Raw genomic sequence first — 22,460 nt, 5'->3', positions numbered from 1 at the left:
GTCTGCTTTAGTGGGGTGACTCTGGACTTTTACCACCAGGAAAGGAACGTGTACTTCTACAAATGTGTTTTTCAGCTGTAGATAAGAGACTGTGCCATAGCCATGTTCACTAGTATCAGAAAATCAATGACGATTTGTCCAAAGTCCCTTAGATTAATACATCAATTCACAGTCAACTGTGTGATTCTGGGTAGATTTTCCAAGCATTGTGACCATTCCTGTGGAAAGGCTTGTGATATGTTGTCATTCCAACCAAAATTCCTTTTGCACATTTCTTGTAGCATCATCTTTGCAGGCAGTGTAAAAGATGATAAAAATCCTTTGATGTCATAGATGGAACAAACATCTACCAAATTTCCACGGCTTGTATGGGGACAATTTTCTGCGAAGGCAAGGTGTCTTTATTCAAGTGGAGGTCATGAGATGCCTTTGAACGAGGCTCTTCAGAAATACCACATGATTGTTGCTTGTCCACTTTTTTGCATGTGCAATGAGGTGCTTTGTCAACTGCAAAGCTTCTGATTTTGAGGGCAGAGACTTCAAGTACTCATCCATGCAGAAGTTCTACTGGATGATGTGCTGGACTTTGTCACTGAAGTCAGCTTTGTTGTCATCAGCCACTCTTTTCAAAACTTAATTGGTACAACTGGGTGATGATGTTACTCCCAAAGCAATCTTTCCCCTTCCACAAGGGCTTGTGACACTTTTCCATTAGGCCACCACATATACAGTGATGTGGAAAAAGTGTTCGCCTCCTTCCTGATTTCATATTTTTTGTGCACGTTTGTCACACTTAAATGTTTTACATCATCAAACAAATAAAACATAAATTAGCTGTGGTTTATCACATCTTTGGAAAGCCAATTTCAATTTCTCTAGCCACACCCAGGCCTGATGACTGCCACACCTGTTCTCAATAGAGAAATCGCTTTAATAGGACCTGCCTGACAAAGTGAGGTAGACAAAAAGATCCTCAAAAGCTAAATACCCCAAGAGCACAGCGACAACTCATCCAAGAGGTCACAAAATACCCCACAACAACATCCAAAGAACTGCAGGCCTCACTTGCCTCAGTTAAGGTCAGTGTTTGTGACTCCACCATAAGAAAGAGACTGGGCAAAAATGGGCTGCATGAGTTCCAAGACAAAAACCACTGCTGAGCAAAAAGAACATAAATGCTCATCTCAGTTTTGCCAGAGAACATCTTGATGATCCCAAGACTTTTGGGAAAAAAACTCTGTGGACTGATAAGACAAAAGTTGAACTTTTTGGAAGGTGTGTGTCCCATTACAGCATACACAGTATTTCAGAAAAGGAACATCAGACCAACAGCAAAATATGGTGGTTGTAGTGTGATGGCCTGCGGCTGTTTTGCTGCTTCAGGACCTGAAAGACTTGCTGTGGTAAATGGAACCATGAATTCTGCTGTCTACCAAAAAATCCTGGTGGAGAATGTCTGGCCATCTGCTCATGACCTCAAGCTGATGCACACTTGGGTTCTGCAGCAGGACAATGATCCAAAACACACGAGCAAGTCCACCTCTGAATTGCTTAAGAAAAACAAAATGAAGACTTTGGAGTGGCCTAGTCAAAGTCCTGACCTGAATCCAATTGAGATGCTGTGGCATGGCCTTAAGAAGGCGGTTCATGCTCGCAAGCCCTCCAATGTGGCTGAATTACAACAATTCTGCAAAGATGAGTGGGCCAAAATTCCTGCACGGCGCTGTAAAAGACTCATTGCCAGTTGCAGTCGTTGCTGCTAAGGGTGGCCCAACCAGTTATTAGGTTTAGGGGGCAATCACTTTTTCACACAGAGCCATGTAGGTTTGGATTTTTTTTTTCTCATCATAAGCATCATAAGCACCTTCATTTAAAAACTGCATTTTGTGTTTACTTGTGTTGTGATCAATAAATGATTCTTCTTCTTCTTCTTCTTCTTCTTACCTTTGTCTAATGGTTAATTTTTTTAAGTTCTGAAACATTTAAGTGTGACAAACATGTAAAAAATAAGAAATCAGGAAGGGGGCAAACACTTTTTCACACTACTGAACAGTGGTGAAGGTTATGACAGGAGGAAGCGGCCTGGCAGACAGTACGCAGGCAGATCGCATTAAACTTCTTCATCTTATCTTTATTCACTTATTGACTGCTAGACACTTGCAGGGCACAAGGGCATGAAAGAAAATCTTCACGGCTGCGCATGTGTGCAGGGATGAATGCAATAGTGGCAGTTCTTAGAGAGCAAACTTTTACAAAATGGAATAGTGACAGCTGGTCTGATCTTTGACACCAAATCAACCAAAGAGAAGAAATTGATAATGAACTATTTTAGTTATTTCAGCCATACTAAAATTCTTCTCTTCACCTTACCGTACAGGTGTTGCTTTCTTTGGAGAGAGGAGTCTGGGCTCCCAACCTGCACTTCAGCAATCCTAACCCTGACATTCCAGCTCTCACCGATGGTCGGGTTCAAGTTGTTGACCGGCCTATTCCTGTCCGAGGTGGCCTCGTAGGCATCAATTCCTTTGGATTTGGAGGTTCAAATGTTCATGTGATCCTTCGTCCAGCTGAGAAACAAGCTGATGCACCTGCACCATCCAGGACAGTTCCCAGGGTGCTTCAGGCCTGTGGCCGTACAGAGGCCGCAGTTAACACCATACTCCAAAAGGGGAAGGAACACAGTGCAGACAACAACTTTTTGTCTTTGCTGAATGAGGTGTCAGGAGTTCCTACTGCTAGCATGCCCTACCGAGGTTATTCTCTGATTGGCTCTCAGAGTGATGTTTTGGAGGTGCAGCAGGTGCAGGCCACTGTCAGGCCACTCTGGTACATCTGTTCAGGTGAGTCATCAAGCATATACACAAACCAATGAAACAACAGATTTCAGTTCTACTGATAAAATCAATTCAATTTTTTTTTCATTTATTCATAAATGGGTTTGCCAGTACTTGCTTTTTTATTATTAATAGAGCAAGATGTCTATAGGGCTTTTTTCTGTAGACAGAGTTCCCAATAACAACGCACACTTGTTTGTGGAGTAGCTGGACACTGTTTTGCTTTTTTTGTTGCTGTTGATTTTTCTTAAGTGTAATGTTTCAACTTTGTGAGTACCACAGATACAATTCCATTCACCTCTGTTGTACTGGAGGAAAGCAGAAATCTCTACAAATAGAACCAAAATTATTTATAATATTAAATTGGTGGTAAAGACACCACCAGTAATAAGTGAGAACTTATAATTTGGGTGACCCCACCAATTAAACATTTTTGTAAAGTTGAGTAGAATTGCGCAATCATTTGTCAATATTGTTTTTTTTTTGTGCATGTTCATTTTTAAAGATATATAAAAAAATCATTAGTTGGGGTTGCTTTTAAAAAATGTAAAAGTAACAAAGAACCCCACAATGGATGGACACCAATACAGATAATGTCTGCTCAAACAGTGACTATTGAGCTGTGGAATGGGACTGTTCCCATCCCATTCCAAATCCTGATCTTGTCAGACAGGTGGGTCTTTTCAATAACGTATATATTGCTTGATTAAGGTGTGTGGCTGTTAATTGTGTAACAGGTATGGGAACACAGTGGGCAGGTATGGGCCGCAGTCTCATGCAGCTGCCAGACTTCAGAGAGTCCATCCTGCGGTCAGATGCAGCCCTGAAGGACACCGGCCTGGTTGTGTCTCGTCTACTCCTGGAGGCAGACGATGCCACTTTTGAGGACACTGTTCATGCCTTTGTTGGTCTCGCCGCCATACAGGTAGAGTGGAAACATCATGTTCGATTGGGAACTCCAGCAAAGTGGTGTCATTTTCATATGGAATATAGGGTGGGATTCTCACACAAAGTGTTGCCGTAAATATTACATATTAGGTCTTTTATATAGTTTTCCAAATTTACAGATTTGGAATCCACAAACCTCCACATGAACCTCTGAGCTTTGATATCCTGCTACATCTCAGGGTTGATTTATCTCAAGGAGTTTTTCCTGTTATAACAAATTTGATAAGAACAGTCATATATTTCTTTATACTGGAATTCACTTGCTTGTATTTTGTCATCTACTGCTGCAGTACTGTTAAGGAAGAGTTGGTAAGGGACACAACACTGAACCCAAGTATGTCTGTCTGTACTTATTTTGCCAATCTTCCCTGCTTTTTACCCAGAGGACCCAGGGTTTAGATTTAGTTCAGCTACCAAAGCTCCAGGACTCAAACAGTCCCGACTGTGGTTGTTATACTTCCTGATAGTCCAGGAGCAATTTGGATAGAGTTTGCAGTGGTGAATGTCAACCATTAGTCACAAACACTAACACAAAACTCATCGCTGATACAGCTTCCTTCACACATTTGGTGCTACTAGAACCAACATTAGGATGAGTTACTGACATTTCTTGTAATATTTATTTATGACAAAAAAATAAAAATAAAAATTAGGTGCAATCATCTACTTTGGGGGCAGGTGCCAACAGAGGTTTCAGTCTCCTCATCAACCTCTGCATGTGTTCTTTACATTCATTCAAACATCAGAAACATGCAACAGTAAATACAAACAAGAACAAAACAACTGTTGTCGTGTCCTTGTGTGTGAAAATTGTATGTCAAAAGCCACTTAATTTCTCTGTCACATTTGTCTTATGTTCACGGTTCTTCTGATATGGTGGAAGCACAAACAGGGTGGGGTTAAGCTCCTTTGGCTCCTTAGTTCTTGGAAGTAACTTTAACAGAATACATTACATACGCATGTGTTGTTCACTCAGGCAGGGATTCACTCATACTGTATCCTGTTAGATTGATTATTGAGTTGATTATGCATTAAATCCTTTTCTCTGTGACTCCACCAGGTTGACTTTATAACCTTTATTTTTTCCAGGAAAGCATCAGTGAAACTAAAAATCTCTTTTCAGGAGTGTCCTGGCACAGGAAGGCAAAAATAACACTTAGTTACTCACAAACAACATTAAAATGGAGTCAACATTAAACACAATCAGATTAAATAGAAACACAATTATAAAATCGGACACAACACAAATCATATAAAAGACTGCTTCCCAGAAATATTTGCGCATTTGATTCGAGTCTAGGTCACTTCATGCCACAAAAGCAGATTGCTTCATTGTACTTTATACAGTTATATAAAAAAAGAAAAAAGATTAAACATAAATCATAGAAGTAAGCTAGTGTCTTCTATGGCTCATCTTGTTACAGATAGCTGAGATTGACCTGCTCACTAGGCTGGGTCTGCAGCCTGATGGCATCTTAGGACACTCAGTGGGGGAGCTGGCCTGTGGCTATGCTGATGGCTCCCTCAGCCACAGTGAGGCCATCCTTGCTGCTTACTGGAGAGGCCGCTGCATCAAGGAGGCCAATCTTCCTCCAGGAGGCATGGCTGCAGTTGGTAAGAAAGAGAGCAGTGATTTTTTTTTTTGCCATATTAAACTGCTGGCCTCATGATAAAGCACACTGTCAAGAGTGAAGGGATTATGAAATGTGCTTGTTTGGAATGAAAACCTTCATGCACTTTTAGTGGGTATGCACTTTTTACCTTTGTACTTGCTTTCTGTATTCAAGGGTTGACCTGGGACGAGTGTCTGGCTCAGTGTCCACAGGGGGTGGTCCCAGCCTGCCACAACGCTAAGGATACTGTCACCGTCTCTGGTCCTCAGGTGTAATATTCTATCAAACTTTGTCCTTTATAGCCCACTTAATGTAATGTAAGGAGGTTACAATGGCTTTTTCAAATCCAGTTTTTCTCCCAGGTGCAGGGTGATGTGTTTTGACAGAAATGGTGTGTGTGTTCCATCAGGAAGCAATCAGTAAATTTGTGTCAGAGCTGAAAGAGCAGGGAGTGTTTGCAAAGGAGGTGCGCAGCGCTGGCGTCGCTTTCCACTCCTACTATATGGCCTCCATTGCTCCAACCCTACTGGCTGCTCTGAAGAAGGTATGTAGCTCTGCAGCATTTCAGTAGTATGCAATAGTGAAATCCAGCTGTTACAGTGACAGCTCCAGGGAAGACTGGGAAACACAATCCAACTTCCATTTGGTATAGTAATGTATGAAATGCACTATTCTAAATTTTATCATTTTTGGCATGTGCTTTTTTATATCATAGTACATTATACTGGCTATAATGTTGTTAATAAGGAAAATTTTCGATATCTTTTCATAAGGGTCTGTCTCTGTTTTGTATCCTGCATATTCTGTACTATAAAAGGTTTTTGCCGCTTTATATCTAAAACCTTCATCTTTCTTTGCAGCACTTGCAGCATTATTATCAACATCATTGGACTATTGGAACCAAGTTTCCTAATGTGAATCAGTTAAGTTATTTGAATTTTGATAGATGATATAAAATGTGATCTTGTGTGTAGGTGATCAAGGAGCCACGGCAGCGTTCGTCACGCTGGGTGAGCACCAGCATTCCTCAGTCTGAGTGGGACTCTCCTCTGGCTCTGTACAGCTCGGCTGACTACCATGTCAACAACCTGGTGAGCCCTGTGCTGTTCCAGGAGGGCCTCAGTCTGGTGCCTGAAAATGCTGTGGTGGTGGAGATAGCACCCCATGCTCTGCTGCAGGTATGCTCAGCATGTTGTTGATTGACCACTACCTCAACACTCAAGTAAATCCGCAGTTTGAGCACTTTTTCTCCACACATTATCATATCTTGGCTTCTGTACTTTCACTGCTTCTTCTGCCTGTGAACTGTGGGTGTCAAATGACACAACATGGGTGGTGTGTGCTAGAATTTTGACACACATGACGCACAAACTTTATTATCTGTGCCTTTGAATGGCTGGTCAGAGCCATACATCAAAAGTAATTCATCAATCCTGTTACATGGGCTGACGATATCTCAGGAATGTCTTGAGGGAACTTCTTCAAATTTGGCACAAACGTCCACTTGGACTCAAGGATGAACTGATTCAAACTTGGCTGCCAACGGTCAAGCTCACTGTGGCCATAACTCAAGAATGACTGTGCTAATTGTGACAAAATTTCACACAAATGTCCACTGATGAAGTAAAGACGTTTCAGGAAAAAAAAAAAATAGATTGTGACCATATTTCACATTTGGTGGGATACTGAATTGGTGACACTAATTTTGGGTCCTCACCTTGAAATGGTGGTGATTTTCTAAATCTTGGTTTGCTGCCAGGTTGAAGATGTGTGTGAAACATCCATATTTTAGAATTTGTAGCTTCTTTGCAGCAACATCCATATTTGAAGCGTTGTTGTCCACAACAAGCTTATTGGTTTGCTAATATTGAGTGTGTGGTGATTGTTATTGCACCATGTGATGAAGCTCTCTATGGGTCCTCTATAAAATGATTTGAAGTGAAGACAGCATGCTTTTCACTTGAAATTCTTCACTGGAATCATATATGTCAATATAGTGATAACTTCCATTTTTCCAACCAATATACATAATACCTTTCTTCAGAATCCTTCAAAGTCTTAACTACATACAGAATGTTATGAGTCTGGACAGACACAGATGTAAACTGCAGCTTGACTGGTTGGTGGATGCATACAACTGTGAGGCGGTAATTCTAGTTCATAATATGTTTTTTGCACAGGCCATCCTGAAACGTAGCCTGAAGCACTCATGTTCCATCCTCCCCTTGATGAAGAAAGGCCACACCAACAACCTTGAGTTCTTCCTCTCAAACATTGGCAGAATCTACATGAATGGGTCAGTAAATGCCTCGCTCTGTCTGCATTTACTGACTTTTAGTGCATTAGTGTTATGAGGGTGGAGGGGTGCTCTTGTTCTGGATGGGCTTTTCAGTGAAGACTGCTGTCCACTTCTCCTCCTGGAGTTTCAGATTGCTAATAGTAGCTGACTAGCTCATTATTTTTTAATGCACCTCTTTAGCATCAACGTGGATGGTAACAAACTCTGCCCAGCGGTGAAGTACCCTGTGCCAGTTGGTACCCCTCTGATCTCTCCCTTGGTGCAGTGGGACCATGCCCAGACCTGGGATGTCCCCAAGGTAGAGGATTTCCCATCTGGCTCAGGAGGATCTAATTCTGCCAGCATCTATAACATCGGTAAGAAATATACATCTGCATCCATATTTCTGCCCTCTTGTGTCATATTAAGAAAATAATTAAATAGTGCGTTCTCATTTTATTTGACCACTTGATGCACTCTGTGTTGAACTCTTCTTCTCCAACAACAGACATAAACCCAGAGTCTCCAGACTACTACTTGATTGGACACTGCATTGATGGGCGTGTCCTCTACCCAGCAACGGGTTACCTGGTGCTGGTGTGGCGTACCTTGGTCAGAAATCTGGGGGTTGTCATGGAAATCACCCCCGTTACCTTTGAAGATGTCACCATCCACAGGGCCACCATCCTGCCAAAGACTGGTAAAGGCAGAGTAGAAGGGTTGTGAGAACAGGGTGGGGGGGCTAAAGATGTTTAATTGTGATTTACTGGGGAGCATTTGGACTTCCAGTTCAATGTTCCTCTCTTTCTGTCTTCTCTCTTCACCTTTCTGTTCCTTACAGGCTCTGTCCAGTTGGAGGTGCGTCTCATGCCTTCCACCAGCAAGTTTGAGGTTTCAGAGAATGGAACTCTGGCTGTCAGTGGTAGGTAGTTTTTGTACATAGTGCGTTTAACAGTGCAGACAAACATTTCTGGACATTATGGTGCCAAACAGGCCAGACATCCACTGACAACCCTAGGGCAATTCAACATTATATCATAATATTTTATTACAATTGTTATGGTGTAGGGGTTAGGGGGTTTAGGGGTGGCATGGTGGCGCAGCAGGTAGTGCGCATGCTCTTCCCGTACATGCATGGGTTCTCTCCAGGCACTCCGGCTTCCTCCCACAGACCAAAAACATGCTCATTAGGTTAAGTGGTGACTCTAAATTGTCCATAGGTGAGAGTGTGAGTGTGAATGGTTGTTTGTCTGCAATCGGCTGGCAACCGGTTCACTGTGTACCCTGCCTCTCGCCCATTGCTAGCTGGGATAGGCTCCAGCCCCCCGCAACCCCGAAAGGGATGCGCAGGTATAGAAGATGAATGACTGAATGTTATGGTTTAATATTTCATTTTAAATTGAACTTCATTCAACTTCACTAAACTTCTGGTCTGTATCATCAACATCATATGGTTTGTCATTCAGTACCAGTATGCAAATTGATTTGTCCTGGTCTTACTCATATGTGGGATAGCCCAAGATATGGAACACAACATTGCACTATTTTTTATCCGAATCATAGTCGACTTTATTGGCGAAGTACAGTATGTGTGCACGTGGGGGGTTTTTCTCCGGTTTAAACATTGTGCTCGGTGTGCTTGCATAGGAAATAAAGATATATAGGACAACAACAAAGACACCCAAAAAAGACAGAACAATAAGTTGAGTAGTGCAAACATTTAAAATAAACAATATGTAGAAAGAATGATGAGGCAATAAACAATATATACAATGAAAATTTCAATGTACTGTTATTTATGTTGACAGTGACTTTGAGTGATGAATGTACATGTTAAAAACTGCATAGCTGAATGATAAATGGGCAGTTACTGCATGTTTTGGCATCAGAGTAAGGTTAGTTACTCCGTGTGACTACCTCAAGGATCATCAGGGTGACAGCTTGTGGAAAGAAACTGTTCTTATGTCTGTTTTTTTTGGCATTCAGTGATCTGTAGCGCCTCCCAGAGAGGAGAAATTGGTACAGGTTGTCTCCAGGTTGTGAGGGGTCTGCAGTGATGTTTTCTGTCAGTTTCCTCAGTCTAGAGCTGTGAAAGTCCTGAATGGAGTGCAGGTTGGCACCAGTGATTTTTCTCAGCAGTCTTTATAGTCCGTTCCAGTCTGTTCTTGTCCTGTTAGGTGGCAGACCCAAATCAGACGATGATGGGTGTGTGTAGAACAGACTGGATTATTCCTATGTAGAATTGGATCAGCAGCTTTTGAGGCAGGTTGAACTTCCAGATCTGACACAGGAATTGCATCCTAGATGTAGTAGTAGTAGTTCTAGTAGTTTACACAAACCTGAAGGTTTCCACAGTGGAAACAATGTTGCTGAGGATGGTGATAGGGAGCAGTGTTGAGGAGCTTCTCCTGAAGTCCACTATCATCTCCACAGTTTATAGTGTGTTGAGCTCCAGGTTGTTCCGACTGCACCAGAGGACCAGCTGTTTGCCCCCTCTTCTGTATGCAAACTTGTGACTGTGTCAGGGAGGCTGATGACTGTTGTGTTGTCTGCAAACTCCAGGAGTTTAATAGATGAGTCTCCTGAGGTACAGTCTTTGGTGTGGAGGGGAAAGAGCAGAGGGGAGAGCACATCCCTAATTGGGGCTCCAGTGCTGATGGTCCAGGTGCTGGAGCCTCTATTTGTAGCTCGAACACACCAGGTAAGTGGGTCTGATAGCGGCTACTTTTACGTTCAGGCAGTGCTCCTCCTTGTTTACAGTGTTTTACCAGAGTATGTCTCTGCAAATACAGCCGTGAAGTCATGTATCCACAGATGTGGTTGAATGTCTCATTGTTTGTTGAAGTGATAAGTGCTTGCTAGCGAGCTGCCTCTATCATTGTCTCTCCGATGGTGCCCTATGTGGGTGTGTTTGTGTGACACAAAAACATAGCAACATAGTTTTTTTCTGTTCATTCTGCTTTGGTGCAGTGAAAAAAACACTTGAGCAAGATACTGAACCCCAAATTGTTCCCTGTTGCTGTGTATGAGTGTGAGATAAATGAAATAGAAAAGAAATATAAAAAAGAAATACTGTTAGTTGTAATACTGTAATAAGTGGACAAGAAATGTGTGTTTACATGCCTGTGTCTAAACCTATATAAACATGATGAAGACATGTGCGAAAGAAACAATATAATATAGTCCAGAATGATATATATGAATACAATTTACATGATAGTACATGATGCCTAATCAGTGCCTCAGCAGTGAATGTCCATAATGCGAATAGCAGGCACTGAGGTGATGATGGACCAGTCTATATAAGTGTCAGTGGAATGTAGTCCTGAGATGTCCACTGGACAAGGTGTTCACTGGAGGGGCAGAGATGTAATTCAGGTGTTGGGTATGTGTGTACAGGAATGTTCCCGTGTGTGTGAGAGGGTGGAGTGGGGATGGGTGGAGTGTAATCCAGCATATGATGTTGGGAGGGGAGGGGCCAGTATGTGGAGGTAGGGTATGGTGTGGAGGTGATATACTTATGTGGTGGAGGGCAGCAAGGTGTTAAAAAGCCTAACAGCTTGGGAAAGACACTCTTGCAGAACCTTGCTGAGCTGGTCCTGATGCTGCGAATCCTTCTGCCTGATGGTAGAGGGGTGGGAGTCCTTCACTATGGAAAAGGCTCTGAGTGCAAAGCACCTCTTTATAATACCCTGGATGGTGGGAAGAGAGACTCTGCTGATCTTCTCAGCTGTCCTCACTATGTGTTGCAGGGTCTTGCATTCTGATACTTTGCAGTTCCTAAACCACATGATAATGCAGCTGGCCAGGATGCTCTCCATGGTGCCTCTGTAGAAGAGAATGGTCGGTGGTGGTCTGGCTCTCCTCATTCTCCACAGGAAGTGAAGGCATTGCTGCACCTTTTTGGCTGCAGAGTTGATGTTGAGAGACCAGGTCAGGTCGTCAGAAATGTGCACACCAAGAAACTTAGTGCTCTGGAGTGGCCAGCTGACATCCTCCGGAAATCAACAACAGTTTCCTTTGTTTTGTCTACATTGAAAGACAGGTTGTTGCACCAACTCGCAGTTGCTCGATTTCCTCTCTGTATGCAGTTTAGTCATTGATGCTGATGAGGCCCACCACTGTCGTGTCGTCAGCATGACATGTCAGCTTAATGATGTGGTTGGATTTGAACTTGGCAGAACAGTTGTGGGTGAGCAGTGTAAACAGCAGTGGGCTGAGCATACAGCCCACTACAGCAGACTGCCTTCAGCATCAGGTGTAGTACATAAGCTGCAATGTGAGCAGTGCCTTTTTTTCTAACATTGTCTCATTTCCACAATAGAAAAGAGTAAGCCAGCTAATTTGACCAAAGACTGAACTGCTCCTTTCCCACAAATCTCTGCCCTCCCCTCTTTTTCTCCATCTTATTTTCAGGTAAGGTGAGCATTCTGGAGGATGCAGCCCTCGATTCGTTCCGCAGTCAGATAAACCAACAAGCTGCTAACAACAATGGTGACACGAAAATGAAGCTTACAGCAATAGATATCTACAAAGAGCTGCGACTGCGCGGCTATGACTATGGGAAGACCTTTCAAGGCATCCTGGAGTGCAACAATGCAGGTAACAGTGATGCGTGCTTGTGTGCACTGGCTGTCAGGAGCACTGGGATCCCAGCATTGTCAGTGGGGTGATTGTGGTGGGCGGGTCTGGATTAAAAAGTCCAGGACCATTTTTTTGTTCCAGTCCACCCCTGTTTGTTTGAGTGTCACTTTTGAATTTTGAAATTTATTTATTTATTGTAAAACAAAGATTAAACCCAGAAGACAAGAAAAAAGGACCATAATTAATAATTTTTTACTGTATTTGCAACACCCTCTGTAATCTGGTGTTATACATTGCTCTTGCTCATTGGCCACTGCCATGCGCTTGGCTGTTCCCAGGAGACACTGGGAAACTGCAGTGGACAGGAAACTGGGTGACCTTTCTCGATACCATGCTGCAGATGATTGTGGTTGGGCTGTCAGGTCGTAGTCTGCGTTTGCCCACCAGGATCCGCTCAGTGTCTGTTGATCCAGCTATCCATCAGAGGAAGTATACAGATGGAAATCAAGGTATGTGTTATAAATCTATTCCAAATTGATTTTCTATAATCTGTATCCCAACGAGTCTGCACAGACATGCTTTCCTGTTTATTGTATTTAGTTCTGCTGCAGCTAGTGTACATATTTTTTTTTGTTGGTTAGAAACATGTTTCTCTTCTGTATGTGTTGAACTCTACATCAAACTTTTCTCTCTCATTCTCGTAGCCATGGATGTACACATAAACCGTTACCTTGACAGCATTGTTGCTGGTGGAGTCCAGATCTGTGGTCTACATGCAACAGTAGCTCCCCGTCGGCAGCAGCAGCAGAGTCCCCCCACCCTAGAGGAGTTTGTGTTTGTTCCTTTTGTGGAGACAGAGTGCCTGACAGCCAATGGGAAACTTGCAGAGCAGCTGAGGCTCTGCAAAGGTACAAAAAATAAACCCTCCGTCATCTTTGTATGACATTTCATTACTTCAGTTGACAGAGTTACTTTTGGATCATATTTGAAGCTCTTTATAACAAAATGTAATGCACAGCTTTTGATGGTTTAATATTTAGTTTAAATTATAGTAATGTGGTAGTATAGTACATAAACACATCTGTTAGTGTATTACAGAGAAAATACATTTATACTGTGGCCATGGAGCGACTGGACTGAGTAGCTGACAAGTGTATTATTTTTTTTATTGCTCAGTATTTCCAGGTTTGTGCAGGACAATTCAGAGATCAGACTGGCAAAGTTAAAAGTTCAGTTTTACTCAAGGTCAGAAATATGCAAAAGTCAATACCAGACAGGCAAGGCATCTAAGGAAGACTTATCCAGTTAGGGATCAGGAAATGGTCCATGTGTAGCATCCTCTTCAGTGTTCATGGTTTTCGGTATTACAAGGCAATAGTTTCTCCTATTGCAGTCCAAAGTAGGGATGTAATGTTTAACTCCTTAACATCTGATTTTTCCCTCTTGTTTTTCCCTCAAGCAACTTTAAAATCATCTTATTCCACAGTGTCTGACAGTATCACATATATTCTCTGTCATGTAATTCCAGCTTCTGTTCATCCTAACATATTCATCATTATTACTATTATTATTAAACCTTTATTTAACCAGGTGAGTCCCATTGAGATTACAGTTAAAAAATCTGTTATTCGAGGGAGCCCTGACCAAGAAAGCCGCAGTACAGTATTTATTTCTATTTTTCCCTAGCAAATTTTGGCATCTTCAATAGAATTGAAAGTAGTCATGTGGGTTTCAGCAAATTCGTAGCACAGCAGGAGTTTGTAGCGACCAGCCCCCTGCTGGTTCAATGAGGCTGAAGATCTTAGAAATGTTGCTGATTATTCATCAACTCTTAGATCTTGGAGTGTCCTTAAATGCACCACCAGCGGCAGTTTTCAAAATAGACCCTGCTCATATCATTTGCCTTACAAAGCTGTAATAGCCCATGGTATTACCTAACTTAATTTTCCTAGACACCAGAGGGATCCTAACAACCAAATAAAAATGTAAGAGCTTTATAGCGACTTTTGTCTGATCTTCTGCACATGGTGTCTGCAAGTTATTTTTTAACACTGATTGACTTTTGTGCAGATAAATACCAAAGCAACCATTGGTGTTACCTTTCAGTTTTACTAGTATTATTAGATAGAATATTTAAACTGGGCTCTCAAAAGAGTCTGTGTGGAAGAATCTAATGAAATGAAATTAGACTTAGACTTTAGACTAAAGTCTAAATTACTAATAATAGTATTGAGAATGGTAATTGGAAATAGTTGTCGTGATTTGTAACCAAATCTTTTGAATATATTTGAGCAGTTCTGAAAGGCAAGTCAATAAAAAACAAGCTCTATTTTGTACACGAAAAGAGCAGTCTATGTTATTTTAGTTGCATTTGGAGAAACTAATACAATAATTACAACCCTAAAATCAACACTGAAATGTTTATCAGCCCAATGTCTTTTTTGTATCATTTGCCTCTACATGTCCTTCCAACTCTTTCTCCAACTCTCTCCATCCAGGTTTAATCTATAGACTCCAGCGAAAGTTAGCCCCTCATGGTGTCAAGCTCTCCATACCCGGGCTACAAGGGCAGTCAGACAGCCCTCTTCCCAGCTCTGAACCCTCTGAGCCTGGCCTGGTACGGCTGCTGGCTCTGCTATGTGGTCTGGAGATGAATGGAAACCTTCGATCTGAGCTGGAACAGACTGTGGAGAAGGAAAGGGCATGTCTGCTGCAAGACAGCCTGCTGCAGGGCCTGCTAGACAGCCCGGCCCTCAGACACTGCGTAGACACTGCCGTAGAAAACAGCATGCCTGGCAAGATCAAAGTCCTAGAAGTAAGACTGAAAACCAGACTAAAATCCAGTAAACATCTGGAAAATTTTGTTCAGATGCTGAATAGCTGAATTTTACTTCAGTCTCAGAATATACAGTATACAGTTTCTAACCCTTTCTGTGAACATTTCCAGGCTCTCTCTGATGACGGCCAACTCTTCTCTCGTGTGGTAGCTCTCCTCAACATCCAGCCTATGTTGCACGTAGATTACACTGCCACAGCAACCAGCCTGGATCTTCTGACCCCCCATCAAGCAACCCTGGAGGAGCTGGCAGTCACTTCAGCTCAGTGGGACCCTTTGATAGGCCTGGCTCCTGGAGGTGTAGTGGGAGGGGCAGATCTGGTGCTGTGTAACCATGCCTGGGGCCCTCTAAGGATGGACCCCAGACTGTTGATGACAAATCTGGCTTCTGGAGCAAAACAAGAGGGGTTTGTTCTCCTCCACACCCTTCTGAAGGGAGAGACTCTTGGGGAAACCGTTGCCTTCCTCTCCAGCACTGCTCAGAGCAGCAGCGAACAAGGACTGTTCACACAGGTCAGTGGAAACTGTTCAAGTCACTCAACACTAATCGAGTGAGACTTTTTTACCCTTACCCTACACTCATAATCATTTTTGTGTAGTGATGGGGCCTCTCAGAATAAACATGGTTCGTCAGATTAATTGAACCATTATTCTTTCAGTCTGCATTATTTTAGCAATTCTAAAGCTGGAAACTCAAAGAAATCATTTCTTGTATTCTGTTAAGTGTGCTGATCCAGTAAGCTGTTGAGATACTAACATCACATTGAATGTGTGATGGGTGGTGATGCTTTTTTGATATTATCTCCCTCTCTTCACCAGGCTGAGTGGGAGAAGGTCTTCTCTGAGGCCTCCCTTAACCTGGTGGCTGTCAGGAAGTCTTTTTATGGCTCTGCCCTCTTTCTTTGTCGCTGTCGGTCTCCGCGCAAACAGCCCGTTTTCCTCCCTGTGGACAGCACTGACTACAAGTGGGTGGAGACACTTAAGGTGTGTGTCCGGCTTTTGAAATATTCAACAGTGTCCTGAGATACCTTTTTTTTTATCAGAATGATGGGTGAAATTGAGTAGAAAATTGTTCATATCATAACCCATACACTGAAACCCTCAAACTGTCAGAAAACAGTTTCCTCGCAACTTCAGTCATCATTTACAAATGTGACATTAGTCATAACTGTAGGTTACTGTGTGGATTTGTGCTGCAGGCGATCATGGTGGAGTCATCAGACTGCCCAGTGTGGTTAACTGCCTCTCAGGCTCACTCTGGTATTGTGGGAATGGTCAACTGTCTACGACAGGAGCCAGGTGGCAACCGAATACGGTAGGACATATCCTCTACTGTATGTGCTCCTGTACCAGTGTTGTCACAGTACCAGAATTTTTTTCTTAACACAAGTGATTGTATTGTATGTGATTTGTATGAAATATAGCTACAAATGACAATAATTGGGATCCAAGCAGATTGTGAAAAAGAACAGAAACAGGAAGCTGCACTGGTGCCAGGATGGATTTTAACACGCAACCTTGCTATTAGGGGGCACTATAGTGTTTAGGCCACTAGACCGTAGGGAAAACATAGCTGTCACTGATGGTCACTGACACTAAACATTTAGTTCTGCAAACAGTTCTGCATACAGTAGTAAAGAATCAGTAAGAGTGAATAACTTGATTACCATGATGAATATCTTAGTGATTTTGTAAAATGACAAGTTATTATAGTGGCCTCTTACACCTTTAAATTCTAGTGTACAGCAAAGGGTCCCCCCAGTATTCGACCAGGACTGCATTCATAGTCAGCACCTCAACCCCTGGACTATTGACTCTACTAGTGACCATGCTGGCTTTTGTTTTCACAGCCTCAAAGTTTAAAACAACAGAGGTTTATGGAACTCAATGCAGCTGATGAATGAAGTGTGTGTGTGATGGGTACAAAAAAAAACCTCAAAACCATAACCCTTCTAACTGGTGGAGGCCTGGGAGGAAGAGATGAGAAAGAGGTTAACAAAGAAGCCACCGAAATTGGCTGATGCCTTACCTAGCCGGGAGCAAGTAGTTTCCTGAAGCCCTCTCCAGACAAGTGTTGGTGACACAGTTCTAAAAATAATTCAACTGCTTTTCTTCTGTATTGTCTGAGTGTATTGTCAAATACTTTGGTGAAATTTGATCAAACATTTGGTAACATACAATGTGTAGACAGTACTAACTACAGGAAGAATGTCACTGCGGGCTCATCACAAATATCTAAGTACCACTTGAAATGTGACATTGCTTATCCAAAGAATGCCCATGTAGAATTTGGTAAGATTTAAATGAATACTCATGGAGATATAGACGTCAATTTATTTTGGATATTTTGTAAGATATGAAGTGGCAGACTGCTGAATTGACCGTAAGTTGCATGAGGCAAACGTTTGTCACAATTCAGCAGCTCTGTAGGATTTACGGGTCTTTTTTTTTTTTTATTTATATTTATAAATTTGGAAGGTACATATCTAGAAATTTCAGTGTGTTATAATGAGCCATGCCCACTTTAATCGTTCAGTACCAAAAGTTATCCATCAACTGAGTCATGACCACAGTTTGTGTGAAACAAATTTCATTCAAATATTCCCTCTAAAAAAATCACATAGGTTAAAACTATTTGATAAGCGGGAAAACCAATACAAGAGGCATACTACTTGTATATTCAACATAAATCAACATAAACATCTTTTGAAAGATCTACATACTTATACATTACAAAATAAACAAATAAAATGTCCTCTACCGTGTTGTTGAAGTATGCAGTCATTTCAGCTTGACCTAAGTTTCCTTTTCAATTAAAGACTAATCAAGACAGCAGTTTTTGCAGTATTGAACAAGAGCGCTGCAGCTGGAAGCCTCCAGATACTCTGCAATTTAATCCCTCCAGTTATTTGTGCACCGTCTAACTTCGCCCACTAAAAGTGTCTGTTTTTGCCGCTGGCAGGCTCATCCCCTTTGCCAAAGCTACCAGACTCCATGCATTTCCATTCACAAAAAACAGTAATTCACAAAAACAAATCCATTCACAAAAACAGTAATTTTATCATCGTAAAACACACTTCAAATTCAAATGCAACAAAAACTGAATAAAACGCAACAAAACCTCCTTGGTTCATCTTTTCACTATTCTAGCAATCACCACCAACTATGGACCTAGGAAATTACCTTGATATCTGTAGATCAGCAAATTTCATAGATGGTTTTGACTCAAAAGTTGCAAAATTTGACATTTTTACAGCAAAAAAAACATTATATTAAAATGCAGATGAATCAAGAGAATAAAATGGTGAAACAATTTTGACTCCAAGCCAAGCCATTGTTGAGATAATTGCAAAAACTTTAACTTGACTGTTAAACCGCCACCTTTTAGTGTCAATTTAGATGTGGCTGGAACTACCTGCCTACAGATCTGGATGAACTCACTGACACTATGACATCATAGACTAGTTTTTGTGAGGACTTGTGTGTGCCAACTTAAACCTTCTGCACATACAACAACAATAAACCATGGTTCTCAGGTAAACTCAGGCAGCTTTGTCGGGCTAAGGAGGACAGAAGTTGGGACAGAGGTGCTACACCAAAGGCTGGAGGACAGCTTTTCAGCTAACAACCCTTCATTAGTGTGGAGGAAACTGCAGGACATTCCCAACTACAGGAGACCATCCCCCCACTCTGCTGAGAACCATCAACTGGCTGACAACCTGAATACATTCTACTGCAGGTTTGATAGCCCCACATTAACACCCATCATCCACCCCAGCTCAGACATCAAACAGCCAGTCATACCCACTGCAACACTCTTGCCCCTCCTCACTGTCCCCCCACCAGCACTCAGGATCTATGAACAGGATGTGTATCACCTCTTCAAGAGACAGAAGGGCAGGGAGGCATCAGGTCCAGACAGTGTGTCCCCCTCCTGTCTGAAACTGACACCCATCTTCACACAGATTTTCAACAAATCACCGGAGCTGTGCGAAATTCCATCATGCTTCAAACACTCCATAATAACTCCGCCAAAAAAAATCCTTCTGGTATTGACTCAGCTGAAACACATCACAGACCCCCTGCAGTTTGCATACCGGTCAAACAGGTAAGTGGAGGATGCAGTCAACATGCGGCAGAACTGCATCCAGCAACACCTCGACCACCCAGGGACATATGCAAGGATTCCGTTTGTGGACCACAGCTTGGGGTTTTACACTATTATCCCAGATGTCAAACATCTGGTCCTCTGGTGCAGTCAGAACAACCTGGAGCTGAACACACTATAAACGGTGGAGATGATAGTGGACTTCAGGAGGAGCTCCTCAACACTGCCCCCTATCAGCATCCTCAGCAACATTATTTCCACTGCGGAAACCTTCAGATTTGTGTGATCTACTATCTACCATGACCAAGGGTGGACTTCAAACATAACCTCAATCATCAAAAAGGTGCAACAGAGGATGTAGTTCCTGCATCAGCTCAGGAAGTTCAACCTGCCTCAAAAGCTGCTGATCCAATTCTGTGTAGGAATAATCCAGTCTGTTCTACAAACACCCATCATCGACTGGTTTGGGTCTGCCACCAAACACGACTATACAGACTGGAATGGACTATAAGGACTGCTGAGAAAATCATTGGTGCCAACCTGCACTCCATTCAGGGCTGACACACCTCTAGACTGAGGAAACGGACAGTCTTTTTTTTTTTTTTTTCTTTGTCTTTTGTCCTCACTGAGATGTATGTCCTTTTTTTTCTTATGCAAGTACATTGAGTGCTATGTTTAAACCAGAATCAAATTCCTTGTATTGACACACATACTTGATCAATAAAGCCAGTTCTGATTCTGATTCACACTATGACTTGGGCACCATCGTTGCGTTTAAAAGTAGATTATAAATATATCCTTATTCTGAATCTGATGACAGCAAATGTTTCAAACAGTTTGGGACAGGGGCAGCAAAAGACTGGGAAAGTTGTGGAATCCTCAGAAAACACCTATGTGGCACATTCCATAGGTAAACAGGTTACTTGGTAGCAGGCTATAGTATCATGATTGGGTATGAAAGGGCCATCCACAAAGTCCATCACAAACAGGAATGGGGTATAAACTTTGCCTGTCACAATGAATAGTTTAGTCAGTTTTTGGCACTGCACTCATATTTGGAGTTTGCAGGTTTAAGTAGGAGATACTAGTGTATACCTGCATATATGTATAGTGAGCTTCGTTTATGTAGGTATTGCCTCCCCTATATATTCATGTATTATATGTATCAATCTGATGGATTTTGTACTATGGTCCCTTTTTAATGTCCTTCTCTGGTTTCTCCTTCCTTGTCACCAGCTGTGCATTTGTGTCCAATCTCAACGAGGCTTCAGCTGCACCAAGCCTCCAGCCGGGCTACAAGTCCGTGCAACCAGTGCTAGAGAGCGATCTGGTTATGAATGTGTTCAGAGATGGACACTGGGGTGTCTTCAGGCACCAGCTCATCACCCAAGGTACCAAAATACCAAACTATCACTTATTCTGATTCTGAAGATAAACTGAAACACCTCTTATCAACTCAGTGGTACTTCTAGCCCCACTGGATGGCTAACGGAAGAAGATGCATTCTGTTATCAGCACTTTCTTCGTGGAAGAAGAAAAAACCCACAATCAAAACTACTTTGCAAAGGCATAAATTATCAGGAGGTGTTAATCTGCCTAATTTTGAATGGTACTGATGGTGTTTTGCTCTGTGTCCACTTTTTACCAGTTTTAATCCAGACATTTCATTTCATTTCATTTAAAATTTAAGAACAATTAACATAACCAACTAATCATAATCGGTCAAATGTGATATATTTCAACATATCCCATACGATAGTGAAACAGGACTTTGGGCCAGTCATATCATACCTTTTCACTGTGTGGCATAAAATTCAGGAATTTGATAAAATTTGCTGCAAATTCTTTCTTTAATCTCAAATTTTTTCCACAGTTGGGTGACAAAGTTATTGGCATAGTCTACAAAACATTGTAGCTCAACAAGGTCAAGGCCAAACGTAAAACCAAAACGTTAAAATAACATTACTATTTGACATTATGCAATTCAAAAATGCAAGAAACTTGTTTTCCTGTCAGAATGTTTGATGCGCTCATGGCTTACGCTTCCGTTGAAACATTTGTCTGTGTTTTGTGGTTGGCAGATCTGAATGAAGAGTTGACAGAGCAGGCTTATGTCAATGTGTTGACTCGAGGTGACCTGTCCTCTCTGCGCTGGATTGCCTCCCCGCTCCGCCACTTTGTGCCTAGCAACTCCAATGTACAACTGTGCCATGTCTACTATAGCTCACTCAACTTCAGAGATATAATGCTGGCCACTGGCAAACTGCCACCAGATGCTATTCCAGGTAAAGAGTATGTAGAAGACACACAACAAGGAATCTTACACTTGCTTGGTCCTTATATAGGAACCCACCGCATCTTGTGGCTAATTATTGTTATAGCAGATTACACTAATATAAATGGCTATTTTCTCCTGTTCATCATACATTGTATAGGTGACCTAGCTCTGCAGCAGTGCATGTTGGGTATGGAGTTTTCTGGTCGTGACCCCATTGGTCGACGTGTGATGGGGCTGCTGGCTGCTAAAGGCCTGGCAACAAGTGTGGATGCTGACAAGCGGTTCCTCTGGGAAGTTCCCTCCAGCTGGTAGTGTCACATTTTTAAATATGCTGTGCGTGCTTGGATGTGTAGACATTGTGCTTGAGAAGGCAGAGAAGGTAGATGGGGCACATGAAAGAAAAGAGCTTTCCACAAGTGTATGGTCAGGTGCTGTGGATTTGTTGTCACTTCCAAAGATACTTTCATGGTGGTTCTTCCTGGAAATTTATTATTTCAAAATTGAACCAACATTAAAGTGGAGCAGAAGAGAGTTCCTGCACTGCTTTTATTTCATTAAGACTTGCAAAAAGGCTTTACTTAAAATATAACAATAAAAGTTTCAACTAAAGCAGTGGCAGGAGATGTATTCAAATAGTTTACACAAGTTAATTAAGTTAAAATAAAATAACACTTTCTTGATCCTACACCAGGGAAATTAAGTCGTTACAGCCAGAAAAAAAAAAGCAAAAACAGTGGCACAAAAGGGTCAAGATAAAAGTAAAAAGCATACAGGATACAGAATAGAAAAACTACTATGTCTATGTACATTATGTGCAGATTATAAAAATACTAAATGCCATAAAAATCCTACTGCCATAGAAAGTACTATATATATTCCAATGAGAAAAACTACTAATGTCATACGTTGTATAGCACTTGATGCCACCCTACAACTCCATTACAAGTAAAAGTATGAAAATAGTAGCAACAAAATATACTT

At 41.9% G+C, this 22,460-nt stretch overlaps 1 protein-coding gene across 1 annotated transcript in view; it reads left to right on the top strand.

The window, feature by feature from the left end:
• The window catches only part of fasn (fatty acid synthase), a 64,814-nt gene that overhangs the window by 27,883 nt on the left and 14,471 nt on the right, over positions 1 to 22,460 (top strand). Inside the window, exons 9-28 of the mRNA XM_076759302.1 lie at positions 2,378 to 2,840; positions 3,572 to 3,759; positions 5,207 to 5,396; positions 5,570 to 5,664; positions 5,805 to 5,939; positions 6,370 to 6,573; positions 7,576 to 7,691; positions 7,875 to 8,050; positions 8,182 to 8,373; positions 8,515 to 8,595; positions 12,090 to 12,275; positions 12,596 to 12,766; positions 12,962 to 13,165; positions 14,756 to 15,072; positions 15,205 to 15,606; positions 15,913 to 16,077; positions 16,293 to 16,408; positions 20,438 to 20,592; positions 21,283 to 21,486; positions 21,637 to 21,787. Of these exons, the coding sequence (XP_076615417.1) occupies positions 2,378 to 2,840; positions 3,572 to 3,759; positions 5,207 to 5,396; positions 5,570 to 5,664; positions 5,805 to 5,939; positions 6,370 to 6,573; positions 7,576 to 7,691; positions 7,875 to 8,050; positions 8,182 to 8,373; positions 8,515 to 8,595; positions 12,090 to 12,275; positions 12,596 to 12,766; positions 12,962 to 13,165; positions 14,756 to 15,072; positions 15,205 to 15,606; positions 15,913 to 16,077; positions 16,293 to 16,408; positions 20,438 to 20,592; positions 21,283 to 21,486; positions 21,637 to 21,787 (3,911 nt within the window). The remainder of the gene's footprint in view (positions 1 to 2,377; positions 2,841 to 3,571; positions 3,760 to 5,206; positions 5,397 to 5,569; positions 5,665 to 5,804; positions 5,940 to 6,369; positions 6,574 to 7,575; positions 7,692 to 7,874; positions 8,051 to 8,181; positions 8,374 to 8,514; positions 8,596 to 12,089; positions 12,276 to 12,595; positions 12,767 to 12,961; positions 13,166 to 14,755; positions 15,073 to 15,204; positions 15,607 to 15,912; positions 16,078 to 16,292; positions 16,409 to 20,437; positions 20,593 to 21,282; positions 21,487 to 21,636; positions 21,788 to 22,460) is intronic.

Source organism: Chaetodon auriga, chromosome 20 (assembly GCF_051107435.1).
Source record: "Chaetodon auriga isolate fChaAug3 chromosome 20, fChaAug3.hap1, whole genome shotgun sequence".
NCBI lineage: Eukaryota > Metazoa > Chordata > Actinopteri > Chaetodontiformes > Chaetodontidae > Chaetodon > Chaetodon auriga.
Note: the sequence above shows the minus strand (reverse complement) of the source record. Positions and strands in the feature narration are given on the sequence as shown.